This window comes from Lemur catta, chromosome 9 (genome assembly GCF_020740605.2).
Source record: "Lemur catta isolate mLemCat1 chromosome 9, mLemCat1.pri, whole genome shotgun sequence".
NCBI lineage: Eukaryota > Metazoa > Chordata > Mammalia > Primates > Lemuridae > Lemur > Lemur catta.
Genome location: NC_059136.1, coordinates 94177312 through 94202157, shown reverse-complemented (window position 1 = coordinate 94202157; position 24846 = coordinate 94177312). Strand labels below are relative to the sequence as shown.

Here is a 24846-nt window from a genome sequence, read left to right as displayed (position 1 = left end):
AAAATCTGAAACCCATGATGTTCCAATGAGCATTTCCTTTGAGTGTCATGTTGGCACTCAAAAAGTTGTGAATTTTGGAGCATTTCAGACTGTGGATTTTCGGATTAGTGTGCTCAACATGCAGTATCGCGAACTAGGACTGATGGTGTGTTTCCACTAAGATCTCTTTGACTCATTACAAGGAACTTGATCCTCTTTGTTGTGTCCAGACCCTGCACCTCCTCCCCGCAGGTGCCCCAGCTTTGAAGTCCCTGCCACCAGGCTGTTGCCAGTCTGTCCCGCCTTGCTGCAGTGTCCTAGGATCCAGGTACTTACTCTCCCTGCCATGCTCCACTCTAGCTCGCCTGACCTCCCCCACACACCCCTGTCATACTTCTAGTGATCCATGTCAAAGGCAGCCCCCTCTGTTTCCTGGCTTCCTCCCCTCCAGGACTCTCCTTTCCCTCAGCCAATCCATGGCATGACCCCGCTGTATCACTCACACTTATTGAAAGCGCTGTGTTATTTTCCTGGGGCTGCCACGGGGCTTAAAAGAACAGAAATTGATTCTCTCACAGTCCAGGAGGCCAGAAGTCTGAAGTTAAGGTATCAGGAGGGCTGTGCTCCCTCCAGAGGCCCTAAGGAAGAATCCTTCCTTGCCTCTCCCAGCTCCCGGCAGCTCTGGGCATTCCCTGGCTGGTGGCAGCGTCACTCCCGACCCTGCCTCCATTGTCACACGGCCTTCTCCCCTGCATCTCTGTGTCAGACCTCCCTCTGCCATTCTCTTGTAAAGACACCAGTCATTGGATTTGGGGCTAAATCCAGGATGCGATTTCACTGTGAGATCCCTAATTAATTATATCTGCAAAGACTCTGTTTGCAAATAAGGTCACATTTTGAGGTTCTGGGTGATGGTAAATTTTGAGGGAACAATATTTGATCCAGTACAACTATCTGTCCCCTGACCATTCTGAAGTTTGTTCCTCCAGCTTGAACTGCTCCCTTGAGCTCCTGCTTACTCAGCAACCCCCCCCACCCGAGCACCTGTGCCTCCCCTTTAAAACCTGCTGCACCTACAGTCTCCCCCCTTCTGCTGATGGCCGCTCCATCTGTGCAGTTGTCAGGCCGCGAAGCTCAAAGTCATTCTGACTCTGTCTCTTACGTTGCACATTCAGCTCTTCAGCAGGTCCAGTTGGTTCTCCCGTCAAAGCAGACTCACATTTCTAACTCCTCGTTCTGTCATTCTGATGCAAGTTGAACACTCTCTCCGTGAGTTACCTGCCAGGCAGCCCAGCCAGTAACGGCTGCCTGCGGAACCCGCTGGTGACACTGCGGAGGCCAGAGCACTGTGCTGAGGCACACGCCAGGCCAGCGCCTCGCTCTCGCCCCCGCAGTCCTTCCCGGCCTCACTCAGAACACGGGGAGCCCTCACAACACCTGCTCGCCTGCAGCGTTAGCCATGATGTAGAGAAGGTAGCTCTTTTAACACATATTTTGTTCTCTTATGTGTCTGGAAACCTATGATATACTTGCCTTATCATACCACTCACCTTGCACTGTCATTTATGATCTACAGATTTCTCGGTCCCTCTCCTGGTTAGCAGTAATTGAGGAGTAGGGCCCAGGACAGCCACACATGTTTCGCGGGCTCGGATGGGTCTGGGGCACGCTGCCATGGAGACTTTGCTGAACTGAGGTCATTGTCTTCAAAGGAATGCTTCTTCTCCCGTGGTAAAGCCGCAGCCGCTAAGGAGGAGCTGTACTTCCAAACTGCTGTACGTTAGCGAAGCCCAGTAATTGTTTGCCCAAACCACCAGGCATGGACCAAGTGACCTGGCGAGTACAATTTGTCTTCCTCAGACCCACCCCTCCTGCTGCCACATCCTTAGGAAAAGGAAAGCACACGAGCCCCACGGAGGGCAGAGCTGCACAGGCGCCGTGTGTGAGCATGTGTTATTTTGAAAACTCACTTCAAACATAAAGATTATAGCAAACCTGTTTCAGGCAGATTTGGAATTTATTAGATCTTGTTACAGGCTTCCTTTAAGTTTATCGCAGGACAAATAAGTCGGGGATTGTTTTCAGAGCTCGGGGTGCTGGCTTTGCACAGGAATTCTCTTCAGAATACCAAATTCAGGTTCTTATAGTATCTTTTAGTTGAAATATAACATGGGTGCTTGTTAGGTATTTTCTTCACTTCTTAGCTATCTGACATGGTGTATATTTATTTGCTGATTTATTGTTTTCTGTCTTCCCCCATTAGAAAGTAAATGCCCCAGGCAAGGACTGTATATAGTCCACTCCGCACCTAGAATGGGGGTTGGAGGGCTAGTGGAGGCATCAGGCAGGGCTGTGTGTAAATGGATGGATGGATGTCAGTCCTCGTAAGCAATGGAAGACTCTGCCTTAGAAGTACCTTGACCTGTAGTGCTTTAATATACGAAGGGTGTACTTGGGGCAAGCATTCCAGTAAAGCTACAAGTAGCGGCTACACTGTTGTACATTCCCACCAGGAGTGTACAAGATTTCCAATTTCTCCACATCCTCACTAACACTAGTTATTTAGTTATTTTCTGGGTTTGTTTTTTGTTTGTTTGTTTGAGACAGTTTCACTCTGTTGCCCCAGGTAGAGTGCAGTGGGCTCACTGCAACCTGAAACTCCTGGGCTCAAGCGATCCTCCTGCCTCAGCCTCCCAGGTAGCTGGGACCGCAGGTGTGCACCACCACCACGCCTTGCTAAGTTTTCTATTTTTAGTAGAGATGGGGGTCTCACTCTTGCTTAGGCCGGTCTTAAATCCTGAGCTCAAGCATTTTCTGTTTTTTGATAAAAACCATTCCTACTGGGTGTGAAGTAGTCCAGTGAATTTTTGCAAGAGATAGTAAATGGGTATTAGTCGACAAATTCCTCTTTCTTTTTTGCTGAGGAAGGTGATTCTCTTTCATGTAAACTTACTGATTTAAATATACATTGGGGTTTTTCTAAATTTCATTATCCATCCTTTTATCCTGCTGCCAACCTCATGCGCATTCTATTTTTAAAGGAAGGGGCCAGTGTGGATGAGTGGTTAAGAACATAGGTGGGGGACCAGCCAGACTTGGGTTCAAATCCTGGCCTTCCTAGGAAAATCTCAACCTTTCCAAGACTCAGCTTCCTCATCTTTACTATGAATATTGCCTCTTTCGTGTGCTTATTTTAGTAATTATAAATGCCTAGCACACTGCCTGGGTGAGCTGGAGCTAATTAATACACGGTAACTGTCATGGTCATTGTCAAAGTTTAGATTTCACTGTTTCTTAGCAGTTTTGCTTGGAAAAGAATATTATAATAACCAAATAAAGCTAAAATAAAATTTCCAAGAAATTTTGACCCCAAAAAGGTAGAGTGCAAACACAGCAATGAATGAGCACCCTGTTCCATCCCTTCCTTCATCCAAATTATGGATTCAAGAGTACGGGGCTCCAGTGTAGGGGAATAAGTGAATATTGGCAGATGAAAAACTGTTTCTGTAACAAATGTTGAGTGCTATAAAACAAATGCTGTCATATTTGAAGTACAGAGGAGATGTGTTCTTAAACTTTCCTTTTTTAAACTCTGTTTTCTTCACATTCTGTTTTTCTGTTGTTGTCATTAAATGGTCTTTTTAGGTCAGTGTGGGATTCACTCCAGGGGCTCCCTTTTATAAAGAATCCTTTAGGAAAACTGTACGTTTTACTAATTGCTACTCATGTTTCAGTTCCAACTTATGAATATTATCATTTATTATTTCCTAGGCTTCCTAGGGCTTTTGAACATAATCATGTGAATTCCTCTTTTTCTCATGTGTAGGGAGCAGACACATCTCTAGAGAGTGAGGCAAGTGATGCCTACTAGAACAGGTAAAGCACTATGAAAATCAGGTTTCATTCTTTCCTGCTTTTTGGCAGGTTTCTTGTTTAATTTTTCTCACCGCTTGTCTACATGACAAATGGTTTCCAACCAGCAGATTCTAAGACAGGTTGCGTTCTCAGTTCCAGTTTCTCATTTAGACTGGAATTTCCTGGGGTAGATTTTAGCTTTGCTTGAGAGATCACATTCAGCCCCTTGGTGAGGTTCCTTTGATCCCTTTTTTCCCTCTGTCATCTGACTCAAATGTGAGTTCTTCTCATTAAAGTGGGAAAAAACAAAACAAAACAAAACAAAACAAAACTCACCAAGCCAGATAGCCTGTCATTTGCCAATTTCTCAGAAAGCGATAGTAATTGGAATGAACACAAGAGCACTAAAGCCAGACTTGCAGAGCGAGGTCGTCCACACAACACTTCATTATTTGTGCAAAGCGTGGCTCGAGTTCTCTGGTGATGGCAGCCGGGACGTATGCTGAGCTAAGGGTCCGCAGAACACGTGCCCGGCGAGGCTAGTGATGACGGCTCAGAGCCCAGGGGTCTGGTGGCGGGGAACTTACTGGAAGCCTGTCGCATGGTGGAGGGTGCTGGGATTGACAGACTTCTCCTTGGGCCTTTGAGAAAAGCGGGGGAGGACCTGGGTGGCCGTCACTAATAAGTCAGGCCACTTGCCAGGGGCATTATCTGAGCTCCGCTTGAGTTTGTAAAGCATAATTGGGATTTCTCTCCAGACTCCCCATAGAAGAAGTCCATCTTCCACATTCCCAAGGGCCTTGGCTGTTAGCTATTTCCCGCCCGCAGTGTGGTGACAGGCAGCCCGTGGACGCTGCAGAGCAGAGTTCCCCGGGAGAGAGGGACCCGCGCGCCGTCCTCAGGGCGGCCCAGGCCGGGCTGCGTGGACGGCGCTGCGGTGCCCACGCGTGCGCTCCTCGCGCGGCCAATGGGAACGCAGACCTTCTCCTTAGATTTTGTTAGTGGAGAGGAAATTTAAATAAGTGCGCTCAACTCAAATGCTTCTTAAAACTTTGGTCTGATTTAATATTTTTGACCTCGCGCCCTGGGGAAAACAGTTACTTGCAAAGTACATAGGACTTTGGATCTTGCGTTTCCTTACCAGCCTGCCCACCATAAGCACGTGCATGTGTAAGGGGGGGTGTGTGAAATCATTTCTAGAGGTAAGAATGTACCAAAAACCAGAAACGCACGGCCAGCACGGCCACGGTGATGCAGCGGCTGTCCACGGTGGCCTCCCAGGCGCTGCTGCAGTGTGACCTCCGTCCCTGATCCCGCTCGCCGCCTGCCACAACAGCTGGGTCGCCTCCACCTGGAGGAACCGGGGCCTTTTTCTCTCCTGCTGTGGCCGCCAGGGCACCTCAGCGGGGCTAACACTTCTGTTTGACACCGGCGCTGGGAGAGGCCGCGCGGCCCTGCGCGCTGGTGCCCAGGGCGCTGGGTGTGACCTCAGTTCTCTCCTCTCCGGCCCCACCGTGCCTCTCGCTGCCTCGGCGCCTGACGTGGGGGTGGGGAACCCGTCAGCTGATGGGGGGACACCTGGTGACTAACTCCTTTTCTTCTCACCATACCTTAGAAAGGCAGCTCTGGAGGACTATTTATGTAGCACCAAACGAGGCAAACCCACCCTTAAACTCAGGAAGAATCAGTATTAGTATCTTCTATGTGCTTAGACTATTCACTGGGTACTAGATGCCTGAAGTTTCACCAGGACCTGCCTGGGTTACTGGGTCCTAGGGTTCACTCTTTGACCTACTAGGGTCATGTTTGTTTTGTTTGGGTTTTTTTTTTTTTTTTTTTTTTTTTTTTTGGTTTTTTCGGTTTGTTGGCCAGGCTGGAGTGCAGTGGCATCATCATAGCTCACTGCAGCCTCGAACTCCTGGCCCAAGTGATCCAACCCCGTAGTTCTGTTCCTCCTCCCAGGGCAGCAACGCACTCAGCACAGGCACGTTCTGTCACTGGCTCCAGCCACAGGCATTCTCAAGAGGTAGTCACCTTGCTCCACACTTGGAGCTTCAGTCATAGTGTGCTGTGGGCTCCCTCATCACCTTACTCAATAAACCACTTTTAAAAATAAAAGTAAAACACAGAAACAGCAAAAGAAGAAAATTTCATCATCATATATTTTCAGTGAAGGTACAAAAAGAGGAACTACAAAATGCACGTCCACCGTGCTGTTTGAGCTGAAGAGCAGAAGAAATGCAAACCCATCTCAGCCTAAATCAGTTGGCTTTAAAACGGGAGTATGAAAAGTGCACTAACATTATCTCCTTATGTGGTTATTCTCATTTTAGGTAATGAGGATGTTTTTTATTTCAAATTTCCAGTGGCTTCACACACGGACTCTCTAAGACAGAGTTAGACATTAGCACAGGAGGAAAAGGGACGTTTTTAGCAGTGTCGGCAGGTGGTTTAGAAAGCTGGGGTTTTCTCACATTGGTACACCACTGGACCTAGTGTTGTGATGCTGGCATGGCCCAAGATGAAGGGAATCTCCTCATTTGATTTAGAACCAAAAGACTGAGTCGGTTTCCCAAACCCTCTAAGTCATTGCCCAGCCGCAGAGCCATGATACAGAGGGAGAGGCACTGGTGTCCTGACCCTGTGTGTCCCTTGCCTCTGAGCCGCACCACCCACAGTGTCCCGTTCTGCCAGTTGCAGGAAAAACAGAAACTCAAAGCATGTGTTCTGAGTTGTTGATGGACTAGGGATTCTGCCAAGGTGTTTGAAGCACCTTCATCACCTGCCCCCTTCCCTGTCCCGGGCTCCATGTGAAGCCTGCTCCACCTCCTAGGCCTGCATCTCTCACTGCTGCTGTCTTAAGCTCAGCTGCCTCGGGGCTTCCTCCCCAAGCACTGTGAAGACAACAGTCCGTGTGTGAGGTTGTTCATAGGCAATGTGTTCAGACCAAGATTTTGTTCCAATCTATCTAAAACTTTAAATCCTAAAATAGCGTGTTTACAAGTGTATGATCTAGTGCCATGCTTCTCAAACTTGAATGTGCTGGTTGAGGGCCACACTTAATGTCCCAAGGGCTGGAGTGGTATCAGCCTGGGCTATACCTCAGGATCACGGCGGGGGGGGGGGGGGTTCCCACTCCTACAGGGTCAATTTTAATTGGTGTGGGTGGGGGAGTAGGCTAGATAGTGATATTGTTTACAAGTTCCCCCTGTGATTTTAACACACAGCCAGAGTAAAGAAACACTGGCTTAAGGCCAGGCACAAGGCGGCTATGTGTGGAATCCCAGCACTTTTTAAGGCCAAGTTGGGAGGATCGCATGAGCCAGGAAGTTCAAGGCTGCAGTGAGCCATGATGACAACATTGCACTCTAGTCCAGGCAACATAGCAAGACCCTGTCTCCAAAAAAAAAAAAAAAGAAAGAAAAAAAAAGAAGTATTGGCTTAAGGGTTAAAATTTAACTGCAAAATGCACAGAAGGAAAGTTAAATTCACTTCCAAACCAATGCACTCACCTGTGGCATGATCCTGGGAAAGTAATTTCCTTTTGGCCCCAGAAAAGTTCCAAAGGGAACGAAAGCTATTGCTTTTTAACAACACATGTGGCTATTTGGATGAAAGCATATTTCCCTGCTTAATTTTAGCCAGGTTGTTTTCCTTCTGATCAGTGTTAACCACATCCCGGCCAAGACGATGTCAACATCCATCTTATTTCCCTCTTTTGAGTCATAGGGCAAAGTTGGTTCTAAACCATCTTTGTTCCATTTAGCACCTTCTAGACCATGTGTCTTAGTTTGTTTTGTGCTTCTATAACAAAATACAACAGACTGGGTAATTTATAAAGAAAAGAAATTTATTTCTCACAGTTCTGGAGTCTAGGAAGTCAAGATCAAGGCACCAGTAGATTCAGGGTCTGGTGAGGTCCTTCTTGCTTTGTCCTCACATGGAAGAAGGTGAAAGGGCAAAAAAAAAAGGGCTGAACACTGTCTGAAACCTCTTTATAAGGGCCTTAATCCCATCCATGAGGGAGGAGTCCTCAATGCCTCCTCACCTCCAAAAGGCGCCACCTCTCTACACACTTGCACTGGAGAGTAAGTTTCCACACGAATTTGAGGGGACACATTCAGACCAGAGCACTCTGCATTCCCAGTGGGGGCAAGATTGTCTCAAGGGAGTGAAAATTGATCCTTGAGGGGTGAGGAAATCTTAGATATTATTACAATAGTTTGTGGCCATCAAAAGTTCATACCTACCTAACAAATCTTCTTTTCTTTATATTTAATTTCAGAGGTTAAGGATACATTAACTTTAATTTAAATTTTAAATGTAATTCAATTAGTCTGCTTAGGGGAGTAAATTTTTTTTTTTTTTTAAGACAGAGTCTCGCTCTCACCCGGCTAGAGTGCTATGGCATCAGCCTAGCTCACTGCAACCTCAAACTCCTGGGCTTAAGCGATCCTCCTGCCTCAGCTTCCCGAGTAGCTGGGACTACAGGCACGCACCACCATGCCCTGCTAATTTTTTCTATTGTTAGTAGAGACAGGATCTCGCTCTTGCTCAGGCTGGTCTTGAACTCCTGACCTCAAATGATCCTGTTGCTTTGGCCTCCCAGAGTGCTAGGATTACAGGCATGAGCCACCACACAATGGCCGTGATAATTCTTTTAAAAAAGGTTGAGGAACACTGTTCTGGATAGAGACTACCCAAACAAAGCTTTGCGTGTACTTCCTGAGGGGGCTGTCCTGAACTTGGCCCGGGGAGAGTCTGCGATTCCCTTTGTGAGGAGTAATTTTGGCCTAACAACAATTAATTCTGGGAGGAAACCTCAGGATTATTTTTCTCTCTTCTCAGTAAAGAAGTATTCTCTTGGTGAAAATTTTGCATTCCAAAAGCATCTAGTTATCCAACTAATCATCTCTCCACACTGAGCTCTCTTGCAGATGTGACATTAGGATCATGGAGTTGGGAACCTGGGCTTTGAGGTCAGACGTACCTGGTAGAAATCCAGGCACTCTCCTCACTCTGTGCCTTTCAGCAGGTTCTTTAGTTTTCTAAGCTTCATTTGCATCTGTACCATGGAAGTGAAACCTACCTGTTAGATTTGCTGTTAGGGTGAAACATGAATTGAGCATAAGGGATATAAAACAGTGTCTGGCGTTATAGTTAGTGTTCAATGCGTGGTGGGGGAAATGGTGGTGCTTAATATCTACCTTCTACCTACCCACCTACCTCTCATCATCATCTTAGTAAAATAACTGAGGGCTCAAAACAACAAAAGAATCTTCTGAATCAGATTCTTTTCTTACCGGACTTGACAATTTTATGTATTGACAGCTCTCACAGAAGTCAGCCTTTCCAAGCTGCTGGAGCAATAGGAAGTGAGAGTCCCCAGGGACAGCTGAGCCTGGGTTTGATGTGTTTATGTGACAGCTCTGTCTGCAGTGCTGAAGGCCAGGGTGCCCTGGGGGAGGAAGAAGGTATTCCATGAAGGAAAAGCTGACCCTGGATTCAAGTGGCCAAAGTAGTCTCTGATTTCTCCCTGCTGTTGCAAAATAAAGCCAGATTGGCTTTAGCCAAAGTAAATATAGCACCCCTCCCCCCAAAAAAATTAAAGTTCAAAAAAAAAGAACAGTCATATAGACCAGGGAAAGACTAGAAAATGAACTAATTTCATAAGAAGAGAATTGTGATATTTATGACCTCAAAAGCAAGTCACGTCTGAGAGCTTTTATTTTCCTCCCATATCCATTATTTATTCAACATGGCTAATGCTATTGTTCCACATCTTGTCTTGGCAAATACTAATTATTATTATTTGGAATCTGAGTTCCTTAAAGCATTCTGGCATGGAAAAGAAAGCCAAAATAAGTGAGGCTTGTCGCAAGGCTGTTATTATTTCAGAGAATCATTTTTAAAAATGCATTCAGATTTGTGTACATGCAGAACTTAGGTAAGTGTGATAAAAGCCTTGCTAACAAGTTCCCAGGATGCCTTTCGTAATGAGCCAGTCATCAAAATCCACTACCAAGAATGAGAGCCAATGTGTCCTTGCTGCTATGTGGGGCCCAGTCCGGCACCCATCTGTGCGGCCGGTCGGCAGCCTTGGCAGAGAATCTAGCACAGGTTGCTGGTTGCTACTGTCAACTGCAGTTTCAGGCGTAAGTTGGGCTTGCAGCCAACTTCTGCTTTTCCAGGTTCCTGGCCCAGTTTGTATATGATTATTGGAATGTTAGCTGAGTATCCAAGAACTAAGAATTTTAAAAGGCTGAACTCTACTGTCAAGTGTGGTGAGGGGGCAGGGACAGTGTCAGAAGCGACTGCTCAGTTGTTTCTGTCTCATCTGGGCTCCTGCAACCAACTCTGGTCCATTTCAACCAGGCATTGTTGCTCTCTCTCTGAAAGCCCAGCCGTCAGCTCCACTTTATTACGATTGGACTGACACATGCTCAGCCTGATCTTCATTCTCCGCTTTCCCCGGTTTTACTGGCTCTTTCTGGTAAGTTTTGTGGCACTTGAATTACCAGCAGACCAAGGGAAACAGAAGCATGGCTCCCAGCGCCCAGCCTCCGCCCCAACAGCCACACTGCATCGTCATCCGTTTCCGTAGTGCCCATTCTAGAATGAGGTATCTGTTTCGGGGCTGCAGTCTTCCTAGGCAAAGTCACACCTGGGGTTCTGCCCACTGCCCACCTGTGTTGACTTCCTACAGGGGCTGTTTCGAGTATTTCCCAGAGGCAAGTCAGGTTTGTGCATCTCCTGAGTGCCGAGGGCTTGTGGGAGTCGGGGAAAGGCATGGGACACAGCGTCACTGCTGTCCAGTCCTGCCCTGACCTTTTCCTTCTGTCACAGTCTGGTTTGCCCCATGCTCAGTGCTGGGACACAGGAATGTGCGTTGCTGCACCTGCCCTCGGGTCCACATTCGCCGGTGATCATGGGCAGGTACTGGGTGAGGAGCAGGGAGCCCTGGGACGCACTCGGGCAGGAGAGGGGCACCAGGCATGGCTCCTCAGAGAAGAGGCATCTCACTAAGACCTGCAGGCTGAGTAGGTGGGGGAAGGGGCAGGGAGGCTCCCAAGCGGAGGCGGGAGGCTGGAAGCCAGGAGTTGGGAAGAGGGGGTTGTGGCCACAGTGCATTGAGGGGCGAGGGCAGCGTCCCTTGTTTCCCCTCCGAAGTCAAAAACTGGGCTGACTAGACTTGGAGATGGACGTAGGACACGATGATTATTTTGCACAAGATTTTTGTAACCACTAAAATCTCATTTGCTGTGCTAACAACATATTAATGATATTCCGATCATATTAAAACCCCAGCACGATTTCCAGAGAACTTGCTTTGGTTCTGAGAAGAGGTTTGGTGACAAGGTTCCAACAGATACAAGAGAGATTAGAAAAGGTATGAGGTGTGGCTTCGGCCCTGAAGGTGTTTATTCTCTTGTTGGCGTGATAACACTGAGTACATTAAACAGCATAAAAATAAGAACAAAACTGTGATCAGCAGCTGCAAATGGATTTTGTAAAAAGCGACCAACCACTGCGGAAGTAGCAGTGTTCAGGGAGGGCTGGCTGGGCGGAAGGTGAGCTAGGGACTGCAGAGGGGAGGGACGGAAGGGCCAGCACCGAGGAGCCAGGCCTTTGCTACCACGGGAACCGTGTCCAGCTGTGTGGTGATCGCGGATGCTGCTGTGATGCCCGGGGAAGTCAGTTCCTCCAAGCTGAGCCACCTGGAATCCAAGGTGGAAGCTGGCAGAATACATTTATTCCTGGGTGAAAGAGTCCTAGTAAGAGTTTTCTCTCTGTTTACCAGATACAGCTACTTGGTTTTCTTATTTTCCTTCTTTCCTTCTTTCCCTCCTTCTTGTTTTCTTCCTGCCTTCTCTCCCCATCCCTCTCTTCCCTCTCCCCTTTTTTCCCTCTGTCCCTCCCTTCCTTCCTTCTCTTTCCTTCTTTGTTCTTTCCTTTTTTAAATTTCCTTTCTTCCTTCCATCTGTCTTTCTCTCTTTCTTTTCTTTCTCTCTCTCTCTTTCTTTTTCTTTCCTCCCTTTCTTCCTTTCTTCCCTTTAACTTCATAATTTGGTAATGTCTTCCTTAAAAACCTGATTTTTCCAGCCTGGTCAACATAGCAAGACCCTGTCTTTACAAAAAAATTTAAAAATTAGCCAGGCATGCTGGCTCACACCTATAGTCCCAGCTACTAGGGAGGCCAAGGTGGGAGGATTACTTGAGGTCAGGAGTCCAAGACCAGCCTGAGCAAGAACAAGATCCCCCAGATCCCATCTCTACTAAAAATAGAAAAAATTAGCCAGGCGTGGTAGCGCTTGCCTGTAGACCCAGCTAGTTGAGAGACTGAGGCGGGAGGATCGCCTGAGCCCAAGAGTTGGAGGCTGTGGTGAGTTGTGTTTGGACTACTGCATTCCAGCCTAGGTGACAGAGCAAGACCCTGTCTCTTAAAAAAAAAAACAAAAACAAAACAAAGACAAACCTAATTTTGGACTGATGCCACATTTTCTATTAAGCAATGAATGGTAGTTTTACCTCTCCTATGTTACTGTTTTGTTTAAATCTTTGATTCTTTCCTGCTGTCATGCTTTGTTGTCAGAGTGAGTCTTTCAGATCATCCTGAAGGGACTGTGTGAGAGAACTTGGAGAACCGGTTCCGTGGGCTGTTGATTAACCTGACACAGAGGATGGACACAACCTGTTCTTGACACCCCGATAATTTATTTGTAGTAGCATGTCACTTTCTGCAGCTCTGTTGTCTTAGTTGGTTTGGGCTCCTGTAACAAAATGCCCTAGACTGAGCGGCTTAAACAACAGACGTTTATTTCTCACGGTTCTGGGGGCTAGGAAGTCCAAGATCAAGGCGACAGCAAATTTGGGGTCTTGTGAGGGCCTGTTTCCTTGTTCCTAGCCCACTGTCATCCACTGCATCCTCACGTGGTGGAAGGCAGCTCTCTGGGGTCTCTTTTATAAGGGCACGGGGCACGTTCATGAGGGCTGCACCCTGGGGGTGTAACACCCCCCCAAAGACCCCACCTGCTAATACATCACCCTGGGGGCTGGGATCTCAACATCTGAATTTTGGGAAGACACAGACACTCAGTCCACGGCTTTCTTTTTCGAAAAACTGGAATAATGACATCTGTCTATCTACATGTGAGAATATAGTGGGGTCTTAAAATAGATTCTTCACACATTAGAAAATATTGAGACATGTTGCTATTTTTTTTTAAAAAAAAAGGATTACGACTATTGGAGATTTGGGGGTTAGTTATTTCAGAAAGGGCTCAAATGGTGATTGTTATTACCCACTGTCTTTAAAACCTGAATGATCAGAATAACATACATGAAAAGATCTCAGGGACTCGTAAGTGTTTTGGTTTTCCTTGGTAGCCCTGTACGATCCTGTACCCCAAATATGAATGGAGAGCCTGTTTCTGTTTCAGATTGCAGAGGGAATGGCATACATTGAGCGGAAGAACTACATCCACAGGGACCTGCGAGCAGCTAACGTCCTGGTCTCTGAGTCACTCATGTGCAAAATTGCAGACTTTGGCCTTGCCAGAGTGATTGAAGATAACGAGTACACAGCAAGGGAAGGTATGTTCTAATAACAGTCGTTAGGTATCTTCTTATTGTTTCATTTTATTTTGTTTTTTTGTCTGTTTTTAACAAAACAATTACAGTAGTCATCATTTTTTAAAAAAACTTATTTGGTACAATATTCAAGATGTCCCATAATTGTTTCTAAAATGTACTCTCTTGATTAACTCCACAGGATACTTCTATGAGGTTTACAAATGCTATCATTCGTATTTCAATTAAGCAAAGCAAAACAAAAATAGATTTTGCAAGATCAAGATTCTTTGTTTATATTGTTAAAGTTTTCACTCAGAGAGCAAAGTACACTTCCCTTAACTACACAGAAAATATTTGTAACATTAATTCTGTGGTCTTTATTCTGGCCTTTTAATTACAAATTAAAACATGGGCATGGCCGGGCGTGGTGGCTCACGCCTGCAGTCCTAGCACTCTGGGAGGCCGAGGCGGAAGGATCACTCCAGGTCAAGAGTTTGAGACCAGCTTGAGCAAGAGCGAGACCCGGTCTCTACTAAAAATAGAAAGAAATGATCTGGACGGCTAAAAATATATATAGAAAAAAAAATTAGCTATGCATGGTGGCACATGCCTGTAGTCCCAGCTACTCGGGAGGCTGAGTCAGAAGGATCACTTGAGCCCAGGAGTTTGAGGTTGCTGTGAGCTAGGCTGACGCCACGGCACTCACTCTAGCCTGGGCAACAGAGCAAGACTCTGTCTCAAAAAAAAAAAAAAAAAAAAAGCAAAAAAAAAAATGGGCATTATCACACATACAGAACTAAGTATAACAAAAATACACTCCTTTATTTTCCCACATTCCATATTATTTATGTGAACCAAAAATGCACAGAGAGGCATAGGTCCCCGAGTCCGCGGCACACTGTCTGGAGGCCAAGCACAGTCAAGGCTCTGGTGGCCTTTCCTGCGGTAGGATCACCGCGGTGCTGACGACCTGAGGATTCCGATGAGAGTTGAGCAAATATTTTTGCAATGCTCGCTCTCCTCCAAAAGAACCAAGCACTCTCTTGACATTCCTAAGCATGGTTTAACAAGGATTATTTTTCTTTTAGCAATATGTTTGTTATTTCAGGAAGATGTACAGAGGTGGTAGGCAGATTGCAAGCGTCGTTTTGATCTGAGCGTCTCTGGCTTCTGTCATGTCTAGGATGGTTCTCCTCCTGCCTCAAGCCCGTGTTCCCTCATCCTTGACTTTGACAATTATCCTCAGCAAAAAGGCAGGCAAAGGAGAATAGTTTGAGGAAAAGAAGCTAAAAAAAATTTAGTTGAAATGTATTGAGCATTTACAGTGTATATAAATGGGGTTTGCATACAGTATCTCATTTATCTTTATAATAACCCTACATGATAGGCATCAATGTTATCATTATTATTCCCACCTTACAGATGAAAAAAACTGAGAGGTTCTGTAGCTTTTTGTCCTGCAATAAGCAGTAGAGCTGAGATTCAAACTCAGGAGATCTAGCCTCAAAGTACATGAGTTAGAATTGATCCCCCTGGTTTTGTTAAATTTGACCAGCCTGGAGTCTCACAAAAATAATGCATGCAGAGAGCATGGCTTAATTCAGACAGCACACCACGTCCTGGCTTGTCTCAGGACGACAGTAATGACACTTACCTTCATCAGTAAGTGCCATTCATTGGGACCTTCACTGCCAGGCTTCATTGGTATTTACACTGTGCCAAGCTCACGGATCAACCCGCTTAATCCTCACAGCAAGCTGGGGAGGTTCGATTGTTTCCCCGTTTTACACATGGAAGCACCAAAACAGCACAAAGACAGTGAGAGACGTGCCAGGATCACCCCAAGCAGGAAGCGGCAGAGCCAGGATTCAAACCCGGTGTGTGGTGCCAGCGTGGCCAGGCTCCCGACCACGGCTGCCTGACTGCCCTGTGCACTGCTCCGGGTGGGTGGGGGGTTGATACAGGAACGTGTGGTCACATTGCCAGGCACACAATGGCCACCGCAAGAGGCTGTCTACAGTCCTCACTGTTCTCATCTGCATTTGCAATCTTGGTTGGGCACCACAAAAAATTCTCAAGCAAAGACACAATAAAGGCAAATATGTGTGTAAAAATGTGATTGGTGGAAGCCTCTAGCCTTTCCTGGGGGCCTGAGTCTCTGCTTTCCTCAAGGGGCCCCTGCATGTTCCCGGGCACTTGGTCTCACTAGCTCTTCAGGAGAAATGCAGGTTCATCACTAGCTCATTCTGGGCAAAGTGTCATTCCACCTCATCCTGAAAGTGGGATATGTTTTGTCCTATCAGATGAAAGAATGGGACAGGCTTAAAGATACTTATCCACAAAAGTATACTGATTAAAAAATGTTTACATTTCCTATAAACATAGTATGGGTTCATTAGAGAAAATTTGAACATTTTAGACATGCTTTAGAGGCTGGTGTTGAGGGACAAATGCACATACTAAGAATAAATTCCTTTATAGTCTGTGTCATTTTTTTACGTTAAAGTTGTCTAGTTATAATATACCCAGGAGTGTGCACAAGAAACTTCCTTCTAGAGAGGAATATGCAAAAGGGAAACAGGAGAGAAGTAAAATTTATAGTAAGGTATTTTGCACCATGTCCATTTTGTACTATGTATATATGTTACCTACTCAAAGTAAATATTTTCAACCAAAAATCAGAAGAGGAAGGCGAGGGTCATGCGTCCCTGACTTTATGTGTAAGCTTAGATTCCCAAGTGAGAACCCGTGTCTTCTTCCGTAGGTGCTAAGTTCCCTATTAAGTGGACAGCTCCAGAAGCCATCAACTTTGGATGTTTCACTATCAAGTCTGATGTGTGGTCCTTTGGAATTCTCCTGTATGAAATCGTCACCTATGGGAAAATTCCCTACCCAGGTATCGTTTACTTACCTGTTTACGTTCAAGTGGGATATATGAGAAAAACGTCAAATTGGACAAAGGCATTACCAAAAACCCTCTAACCAGAAGCAAAGAATAAGCATTTTGTGCCAGAATTTTATTCTCACTGTATTTAGTGGAAATTGTTCTAAAATATGCTTAGGCACTTCCCTGCCCTCTTATTTTACTGAGTGCATATTCTTTTTCTCCACTAGTTAATTTCACCACTCACTTACTGCCTAGAAGGTGCCTGGCACCGTGGGCGCTGGGCTGGGATGGAGCCGACCCTGGTGCTCCTCCACGGCAGTGCACCTCAGGGGCAGGAAACAGACACAGAGACGAGGATTCCAATACTTTTTAGTTCTGAAACAGCTTTTGTAAAAAGTGCTCTGGAGTCTCTACCTCTTCGGGTAATGATCACCTGTATTGACCAGCGACAGTTCCTTCCACTCTCTAACATGCTGGTGTCAGTGAGGGTGTGGTTCGGTGTTTCCAGATTGCTGACACCAGAAGCCCAAGAAGCCAGATTCTGCCCATCCCTCCCTTTTGCTAGGGTCTGTGCGGGCGTGGTTAAGACGAGGGATTTCCTCCAAAGCCTTCTTCACATTCTCGTTAACGTTTGACTTTTAACAAAATTTATGGATAAAGTAAATTTAAAATTAAATTTTTAATGTTTAAATCATTCCTTTATTCAGAAAAATATCCGAGTGTGCCAGGCACTGTGGGGGCACTACGGATGCGGCGGTCTCCGTCCTGCCCTCCAGAGCGAGCATTCTAGCAGGGAGAGGCCGATGGTTATCAATGGGCGTCCGGCCCACGTGCGTGGTTTAGGGATTGGCGCGTGCTCACAGAAGGGTGGGGGAACTGCGGGTTTTATCCAGTGTTCCCAGCAACAGCAGGGACTCAGATGGGAGGGAGGGAGCCTCGGGGTCCCCTGGGGGACAACTGTCCCTACAGGGGAGCAGCCAGTGCATGGGCCTGGCTAACGGGAGCAGGAGGCCAGCATGGTTTGTGCCTCTATGAGAATTTGAGGAATGAATGAATGAATGAATGACTCCCCTAAGCCGTTTAATCTCTAGTAGTTGCCCCGCTATGGACCGGAAAGCAGGAGGCCATCGAGTTGGGGCAGAGCGGCTCGGGGAGAGCCTGGGTGGCCATGTGAGAGCATCTGTCCTACTCTGCTGGGATGGAATCCCGGGAAGGCTCTGGTCACTCCCCCTCCTGTGCGGGGATGAGGTGCTGAGAAGCCGGGGCAGGGACCAGCGGGGAGCTGACAACCTTCCCCGGGGGGCCTGCATGGTGGAGCTGTCCCAGGAAATCCCTCTCGTGCTCGTGTTTCATATTCCAGCTGACCCCAGCTCTAGATGCCGAAGTTACTGAATTAACACTGCTGCAAAATAGGAAAGATATTTCCGATCAGCCCAGACGTCTCACGTTATACGTCTATATCTCTGTGTATGTGCCTACATCTGTTTCTATGATCTGTCAGAGAGAAAGCTGATATATTCAGATTATATATGTAATCTGACACCTGATAAAATAAACTTATAACCTCATAAAGAGCGCGTCATACTGTGGCATGCTCCTTGTGATGTGCAGCCGCCACCCCTGAGGCTCAGAGAAGGTGACTGGGCCCCTCACTGGTGGCAAAGCCGCTCTGAGCCCCAGATCCATGTGCCACCCAGGAGCTCACCCTCACCCACTGTGCTCAGCACCCACAATTCGGAAATACTTGGTATTTGGGGTGAAAAATCATAAAAAAATATATAAATGAACCAGTAGAAGAATGGCGAGACTCACACATACACATACGTGTGTGTGTATACACACACACACATACACACATGTATGTGTATATATAGTAGAATCAACCAGAAACCATTGACTGGTCTGTCCCCCAATTGGCTTGTCCCTTGTTAGAATTGACCTCTGGGCATTCTGGATTGATGGATTTTCTAGTTAGAAGAGCTGTATGTTACGAGAGCCTCTAGCATTAGGGATTATGAACAGAATCAAGCAATCCTGTTTACCTGAACATCAGAGGACTTGATTCACAGAGAGCGTAGAAATGGTGAATGTTGCCAAGGGATGCCATTTTCCACCACATTATGCACCTGCTCATGGAAGAGATGCCGTCGATAACTGAATTATCTGAGAATACTTTACCCAGTAAAATGCTGCATAGGTTTTCCTATTTTTTTAAAGTACTGTAGAAGCCATATGCCTACCTCTGCAAAATAAAACGAAAATAAAATAAAGGAGGGAAAATCCAAAAGAAATAAGAAAGCTCTATATAAAGTGAAAACATATTTTTAGAGGGAAAACCTGCTAAGAGGTATAATATGCAAATGTTATTATCCTTGAGTAAAGAGATGATAGGTTATATTAATTTTAGGTTCTATAATAGGTTATATTAATTTTATTCTTGATATATTTCTGGAGTTTGTAATTTTTTACAATGACATTTTTATTAAATATTTTATTCTTATCCAAGTAACATGTGCACATTAGAAAGTCATGTAGTACTAAAAAGCTTCTAATGAAGAATTGCCACCTGGGTCCCACACCCACTGAGGCTCCTCAAAGAAATCTCCTTGCAGGAATTTTGGTTATTTGTTTTAGTATTTGCTGCTCATAGTTCTCAATATTATACTTTTATCTCTTGAATAAAGTTTTTTTTCCATTTTACTTATTCTTAAGTAAGAATATGGTCACATGGTTTTAAATTTAAGCAATATAAAGAGGTGTAAGGTGAAAGGTGGCCCTCTCTGTCCTTGGCCGTACAATTCCTGCCCCACAGCGACCACTGTGATCAGTTTCTAGTTTTGTCCTTTTGTGTCTGGCTTATTTCACTCAGCGTAACGTCCCCAAGGCCGCCCGTGGTGTGTGTGGCCTGTATCAGCAGCGTCTCACTTCCTTGTCTTTGGTCTTTCTCCTCACTCCTGGTCTTCCATCCCACACGTGCCCCTTCTCCGCTGGGCCTGGTGTCCCCGAGCACGGAGCGTCTCCGGTTCAGTTTCTCCAGCATTAGCCTTGGCACTGCCGGGCAGGCCCTGGGTGCCACCCTGTCTGGGGCCACTGGCCCCCCGAGAGCCACCCCGCCTGCCATCCCTCTGCAGGCACCGTGGTTACACTTCTGTCTCGGAAGTGGTTCAGACCACTTCTGCCTCTGGCTGCCAGGGGTCTCTTAGTTTCGTCAGAGATGGGATTTAAGTTTCTATTTCTTGTTCTCTTTTTTGTTAAAGCAAAAATTAAAAAGGAGTGGAGGTAAAAGATCTTTACTTCATTATCTTAAAACCAAACCTGTGATTATATTTCTCTGTGAATTTTTTAAAGGAAAAAAGGGAGTTTTGTTTTGCTTTGCTCCTATAAAGAGAAAGGAGGTTTAAAAATGACAAAATTTTCTGAAGCATCATGTCTTTTCTGGCTGTTCCTTACCAGATATATCTGGCATCTTTATGCCAGGTGTGAATCAGAATCAAGACATCTGTGCTACTGCAAATGCTCATTTTGGTCACAAGCAATGCTCCAACAATAAAAATAATCTGCCCTTTTGGAAGGAGTACGATTGGGCGGGAGGCGGTGGTCCCAGAGTAGCTGGTTCCTCCTCCCTCCCACACACACACAACACAGAGCACCCCTGTGTCACTGGACACACTCATGGCTTGTGGAACAGCTACGCTCCCCTCCCTGCCCCAAACCCCTGTTCCGTTCCTCATCTCTGTTCTCCCACGTTTTTCTCCTTCCTGTGTTCCTTGACCAACTTTTAGTCTTTGCTGATTCCTGCCCACTCCAGATGCCACTTCCTGCCCCCTCCCGCTCCCTCTGTGAGTACGTCGTCCCCACTGAGCTGTGTGCCCCTTGAGGACAATGCTCTGTCTTAATCACTGCATCTCTCAGAGCTTAGTGCTAGTTCACGACTCGTACTGAGCACTCAAGGGCTTGCTACAAGGAGGCAGGATGGAATATGAAATCGCTTGCCTAATAAGGAGATCACCAGCCAATGGCTGTTTGCTTTCTTCAACCTAGCAACAAGCCAGCCACCAACTATCAAGTGTAATCTTAAGGTCTGGTCAAGGCCTCTCTGCCCTCTCTTTCTTTCTTCCATAAAACTTGTCATTTAGCTCATTTTGCTTGTTGGTTTACTTGTACATAAAAAGATAGACTTTAGCTTCCCTTCTTCCACCTCCTCTCAGCAAGCCAAATTCCCCAGGCAGGATGGAGCATGCCTGGTCTTTATCAGCATTGTTGAGAGAGTTCTTCAGTGTTCGGAGAACATACAAGAACAAGGAAGAAAAAAGCTGCAGTGGAGCTTGGGTGACCTTAGAAAGGTTTATCTTCTGTGGACACATTCTGACTTTTTATGCAACTGAGGGTTCTCCAGGAGGAAGTGAAACAGATATTCCTAACAAAGTTTGCAGGTCCAGTTGCTATTTATATCATCCTGGATGTTAGTCCTCCTACCAGAACCCAGAACTTTGCCCAACGCCCACGCAGAAGTAAACACAGATATTTCTTCTGAAATTTATCCAAGTGAGCTTGGCTATTTACAAGAGCCAGAGCAATGCTGAAGCCACATAATTTTATGGAGACTAAAACCCCAAATAAAGAAGAGAATACAAATCTGCCTTTGGCTTTGAGCGATGACAATCAAGTGAAGTCTCCCAGTTAGAAAATTCCAATTACATAAATACTTGAAGATGGTGTTTCAGAAGTAGACTTGAGAAGAATTAATTCACCATGTAAACAACTCTCAAGAGATCTGAAAGATTAAGAAGTTTGCTTGGATCTATTTCAAAAACAAGGGCTCTTCCAAGACAGAAATGATCATGCCTTCTTGCAGGGGTTTAAATTCAGGAAGGCTCACTGTGTCCTTAGACAAGAAAGGTTAGTTAAAGGCAGAGGGTCCCAAAGTTCTCTGATCATAAGCCCTTGTGAGAAGCACACAGGAACCCACTCCATACATGAAACAAAAGTTTCACAAAACCACACTGACCTTTACTATGTGCAATGTTTTTTATCTTTTCTATTTTATTCTGATATAATTAATTTTTAAAAATACTGATAGTGTCCTAAAAAAATAAATTTGTTGATCCCAAGTGAGTGGTGACCCAAAATTTGAAAAACACAGATTAGAGAAAACATACAAAAGAAGATTCTGTTTCAAATCTAGTGGAAACCATTTCCCCTAAAGCTACTACCTATCAATTAGAATCTTCCCAGTGACTGCTGATAGTAAAGGCTATAGCTGGGGACAGGAAATAACTATGGAAAGGAGGTTGGTTGTGATGAGTGGAGTGCCTCTCATTTGCCAGAGACTGTATGAAAATACTCTGCACAGAATAGTCTTCTCTAGAGAAGCTCACATTCCGACAGGATAGGGTATCCACAAAACATGCAAAACACATGGATGTGGTGGATAGGTGCTGCGACATGAGCACATTTCTCTATCCCATTTTAATATCGGAGGAAAAGTTATTACTAAAATGATCTTTTCCCCTTAAAGCCATTTTCAGGATCAAAGAATGACAGTTCATCTTCTGAACTACCCTGAGACATCTGACCACATCAAAGCCATTCTCTAGTCCCAGTCCTCTTGCAGATACAATAGGAATAAAAAGCACTTAGTGCCCTCACTGGAGGTTGAGAATATGCAAATCCCAGAGTCACTGTGAGCTTGGACTCTGGCCAGCCACTGATTTAACGAATATGTGAACTAGCTCCACTTCCTGTGAATTAACATCTTGCTCTTAGAAGACACAGACTCTGACAAGATACAAACCACAGACAGGGGTCCTTCAGATTAGCTAAACCATCATTATTTTCCAAATTAATCCCTGAGCTTTTAACTATTTGGCAAGCATATAATCAATTGGTCTGGCTGATTCAAGGATGCTGACTTTAAGTAATTATGTTAATACAATGAAAAGCCAATTTGAAAAAATGTATCAGTATGAGATAACGTGTGTGAAAATGATTTTTTAATAAATATACTACAAGTAGAAGATGTAAAAATTCTATCCTACGAAATTCATTGAGATTGAGTGTTAGAATTGGATTTGAGTGGTTAATTTAAAAGGTCAGCTCAGTCCAATGTCCTTTTGTGATTAAAGAGAACTTGCTTTGGCTTCTACTTAACCACATTTGCCTGCTTTTGCTCTGGCAGACTGAATGCTGTCTTGATCTCCTCCATACTAAAACTTATTTATTGAGTTGCTTACAGAAATTTCCTTAGCCTCTGTATTAGTTTGCTGGGGCTGCCATAACAAATACCCCAGACTGGGTGGTTTAAACGTCAGAAATTTATTTTCTCATTGCTCTGGAGGATGGAAGTCCAAGGTCAAGGTGCCAGCAGGTTTGGTTTCTTCCAAGGCCTTTACCATGGCTTGCAGATAGTGCCTTCTCACTGTGTCTTCACGTGTTCTTCCCTCTGTGCTTGTCTGTGTCCTCATCTTCTTTTCTTATAAGGACATGAGTCATAGTGGAGTAGGGCCCACCCTAATGACCTTGTTTGAATGTAATTATCTTTTAAAGGCCTTATCTTGCATTACAGTCACTTTCTGAGATGATGAGGGTTAGGACTTCAACCTGTGCATGTTGGGAGGACACAGTTCAGCTCATGACAGCCACAGTAAAGCTGCTTCAATCATGGTTGCAGGGTCTGAGTAGCAAAAAGACCACTGAGCTTTCTATCCTCTATCCGGTCTCTAAATGGCTTGGGTTTGTTTTGTGTTTTGCCCCAGGGAGAACTAATGCCGACGTGATGACCGCCCTGTCCCAGGGCTACAGGATGCCCCGTGTGGAGAACTGCCCAGATGAGCTCTATGACATTATGAAAATGTGCTGGAAAGAAAAGGCGGAAGAGAGGCCTACATTTGATTACTTACAGAGCGTCCTGGATGACTTCTACACTGCCACGGAAGGACAGTACCAGCAGCAACCTTAGAGCACAGGGAGACCTGTGCCCTAGGCCCGGGTGGCTGCCTCACTCAGCGAGGAAAAGTAACGATCACTGGTTGCACTGATTATCTCCTGTGCAGGGATCATCTGCCGTGCCTGTCCTGAAAGTAGAGGCTGAATTACTCAGGAAGAACACCTGTAAATGGGAAAGACTTCTGTTCTCTTAGACTGATGCCCCGGCGAGTTGCAGCTTGGACTGGTCCTCAGCTGTAATCTCGCTTTGCTTGACCAGCATCTGCATACAGCCTCCTGAGAAGAAAACACCTATCCTCTCCAAAAATGCACCCAACTGGCCCTACATTTACAACTGCACGTGTGACTCAAAGATTAAGAGACCGTTGCAATGAATCCCCAATAGAAGCAGAACTAAACCCATTTATAAAACTAAAATAACCATAGCATGACATCTCTTTATATTTTCTCTATGCTTTGGCTTACTCGTTAAAAAAAAATTACTAATCCAACCTATCAGATTTTGCAGGTGAAGTCAGCAGCTTAAAAATGTATTTCCCAGAGTTCAGTGGTTTATTTTTTCCCCCACCCCAACCCCTCCCCACCAAAATCTGAGACTGTTAAACATTTTCCTTCCACGAACACCGCTCAGATCCACTCGACGTGCAGCAGCGCACTTGCATCTCTCTTCTCCAGCCGGTCGCCGTGAGCACGCCCAGCTGCCGTTGTGTGCAACGTGGACCGCTCACTGCGTGGGCTCGCCCAGAGCTCCCGGGAGGGGAGCCTCAGAAACTGCGCTACCTTAAGAAGTAATATTTTTAACAGTCCAGCTGTTTCATTTCCACGATTTCCTATAGACAGACTTTTTTGACAATGTAGTTTGGAAGAACAGTAAGATTCTAATCTCTGCAGAACCTTATAGAGCCTTTTAAAACATAAGGATTTCCTTTGTTGCTTCAAAAGATTTGAACATTATTTTCAGGATCAAATATTAATTTTAGTTGTACTCTAGAAAGATAAAATGCCATATTTGGGGCTATTTTTGTGATTCAGCAATCTTTTCTAAATTGTGTAAGGTGTGTGAGACTATTTATACTCAAGGATATGGAGGAAAATAAATGACTACAGAGGCTCTAATGAGCCACAATGGCAGGAAATTCAAGAGGTTTTGTTTACTAAATTTTTCTACTGTAAGCTTTGAATGGAAACTGCTATATCACATCATGTTTCACTTATGCTGTCGTGTATATACCTAATATTTCTATTTTTTGATTTTATTTTAATACACCTGGTCCAATAACATCTCAACCTTTTTAGCTGTGTTTATATTCTTAACTGTTTCCAATGTAGAAATGAGTACCAACTGCTGGGGGGAATGAGAGGTGGTTCCACAGAGCTACAGGGTTTAAACTTGTGCAAGTGCTGCCTCCATGCTTTGAGCATTTCAGATTGGAGAACTGAGGCGTTGATGGCCTGGACTCCTGAATGTCCCTTTGTGGGGGCCAAGCAGGATTTGTTTTCCAGAAGGTTTAGCAGCACTATGAAAATTTCATTTGGTATGTTTTGTTTAGGCTTCAGGTGATTAGAGGAAGAGATAAAATATTCCAATTTTCTCTGTATTTTTACTA

General features: G+C 45.2%; 1 protein-coding gene across 3 annotated transcripts in view; it reads left to right on the top strand.

The window, feature by feature from the left end:
* LYN (LYN proto-oncogene, Src family tyrosine kinase) overlaps window positions 1–24526 on the top strand; it is a 114078-nt gene extending 89552 nt beyond the window's left edge. For all 3 annotated transcript variants that reach the window (XM_045560815.1, XM_045560816.1, XM_045560814.1), the window contains exons 11-13: window positions 13275–13428; window positions 16172–16303; window positions 23050–24526. In XM_045560815.1, the coding sequence (XP_045416771.1) occupies window positions 13275–13428; window positions 16172–16303; window positions 23050–23252 (489 nt within the window). In that variant the 3' untranslated portion in view covers window positions 23253–24526. The remainder of the gene's footprint in view (window positions 1–13274; window positions 13429–16171; window positions 16304–23049) is intronic.
* Window positions 24527–24846: the final 320 nt, after the last annotated feature.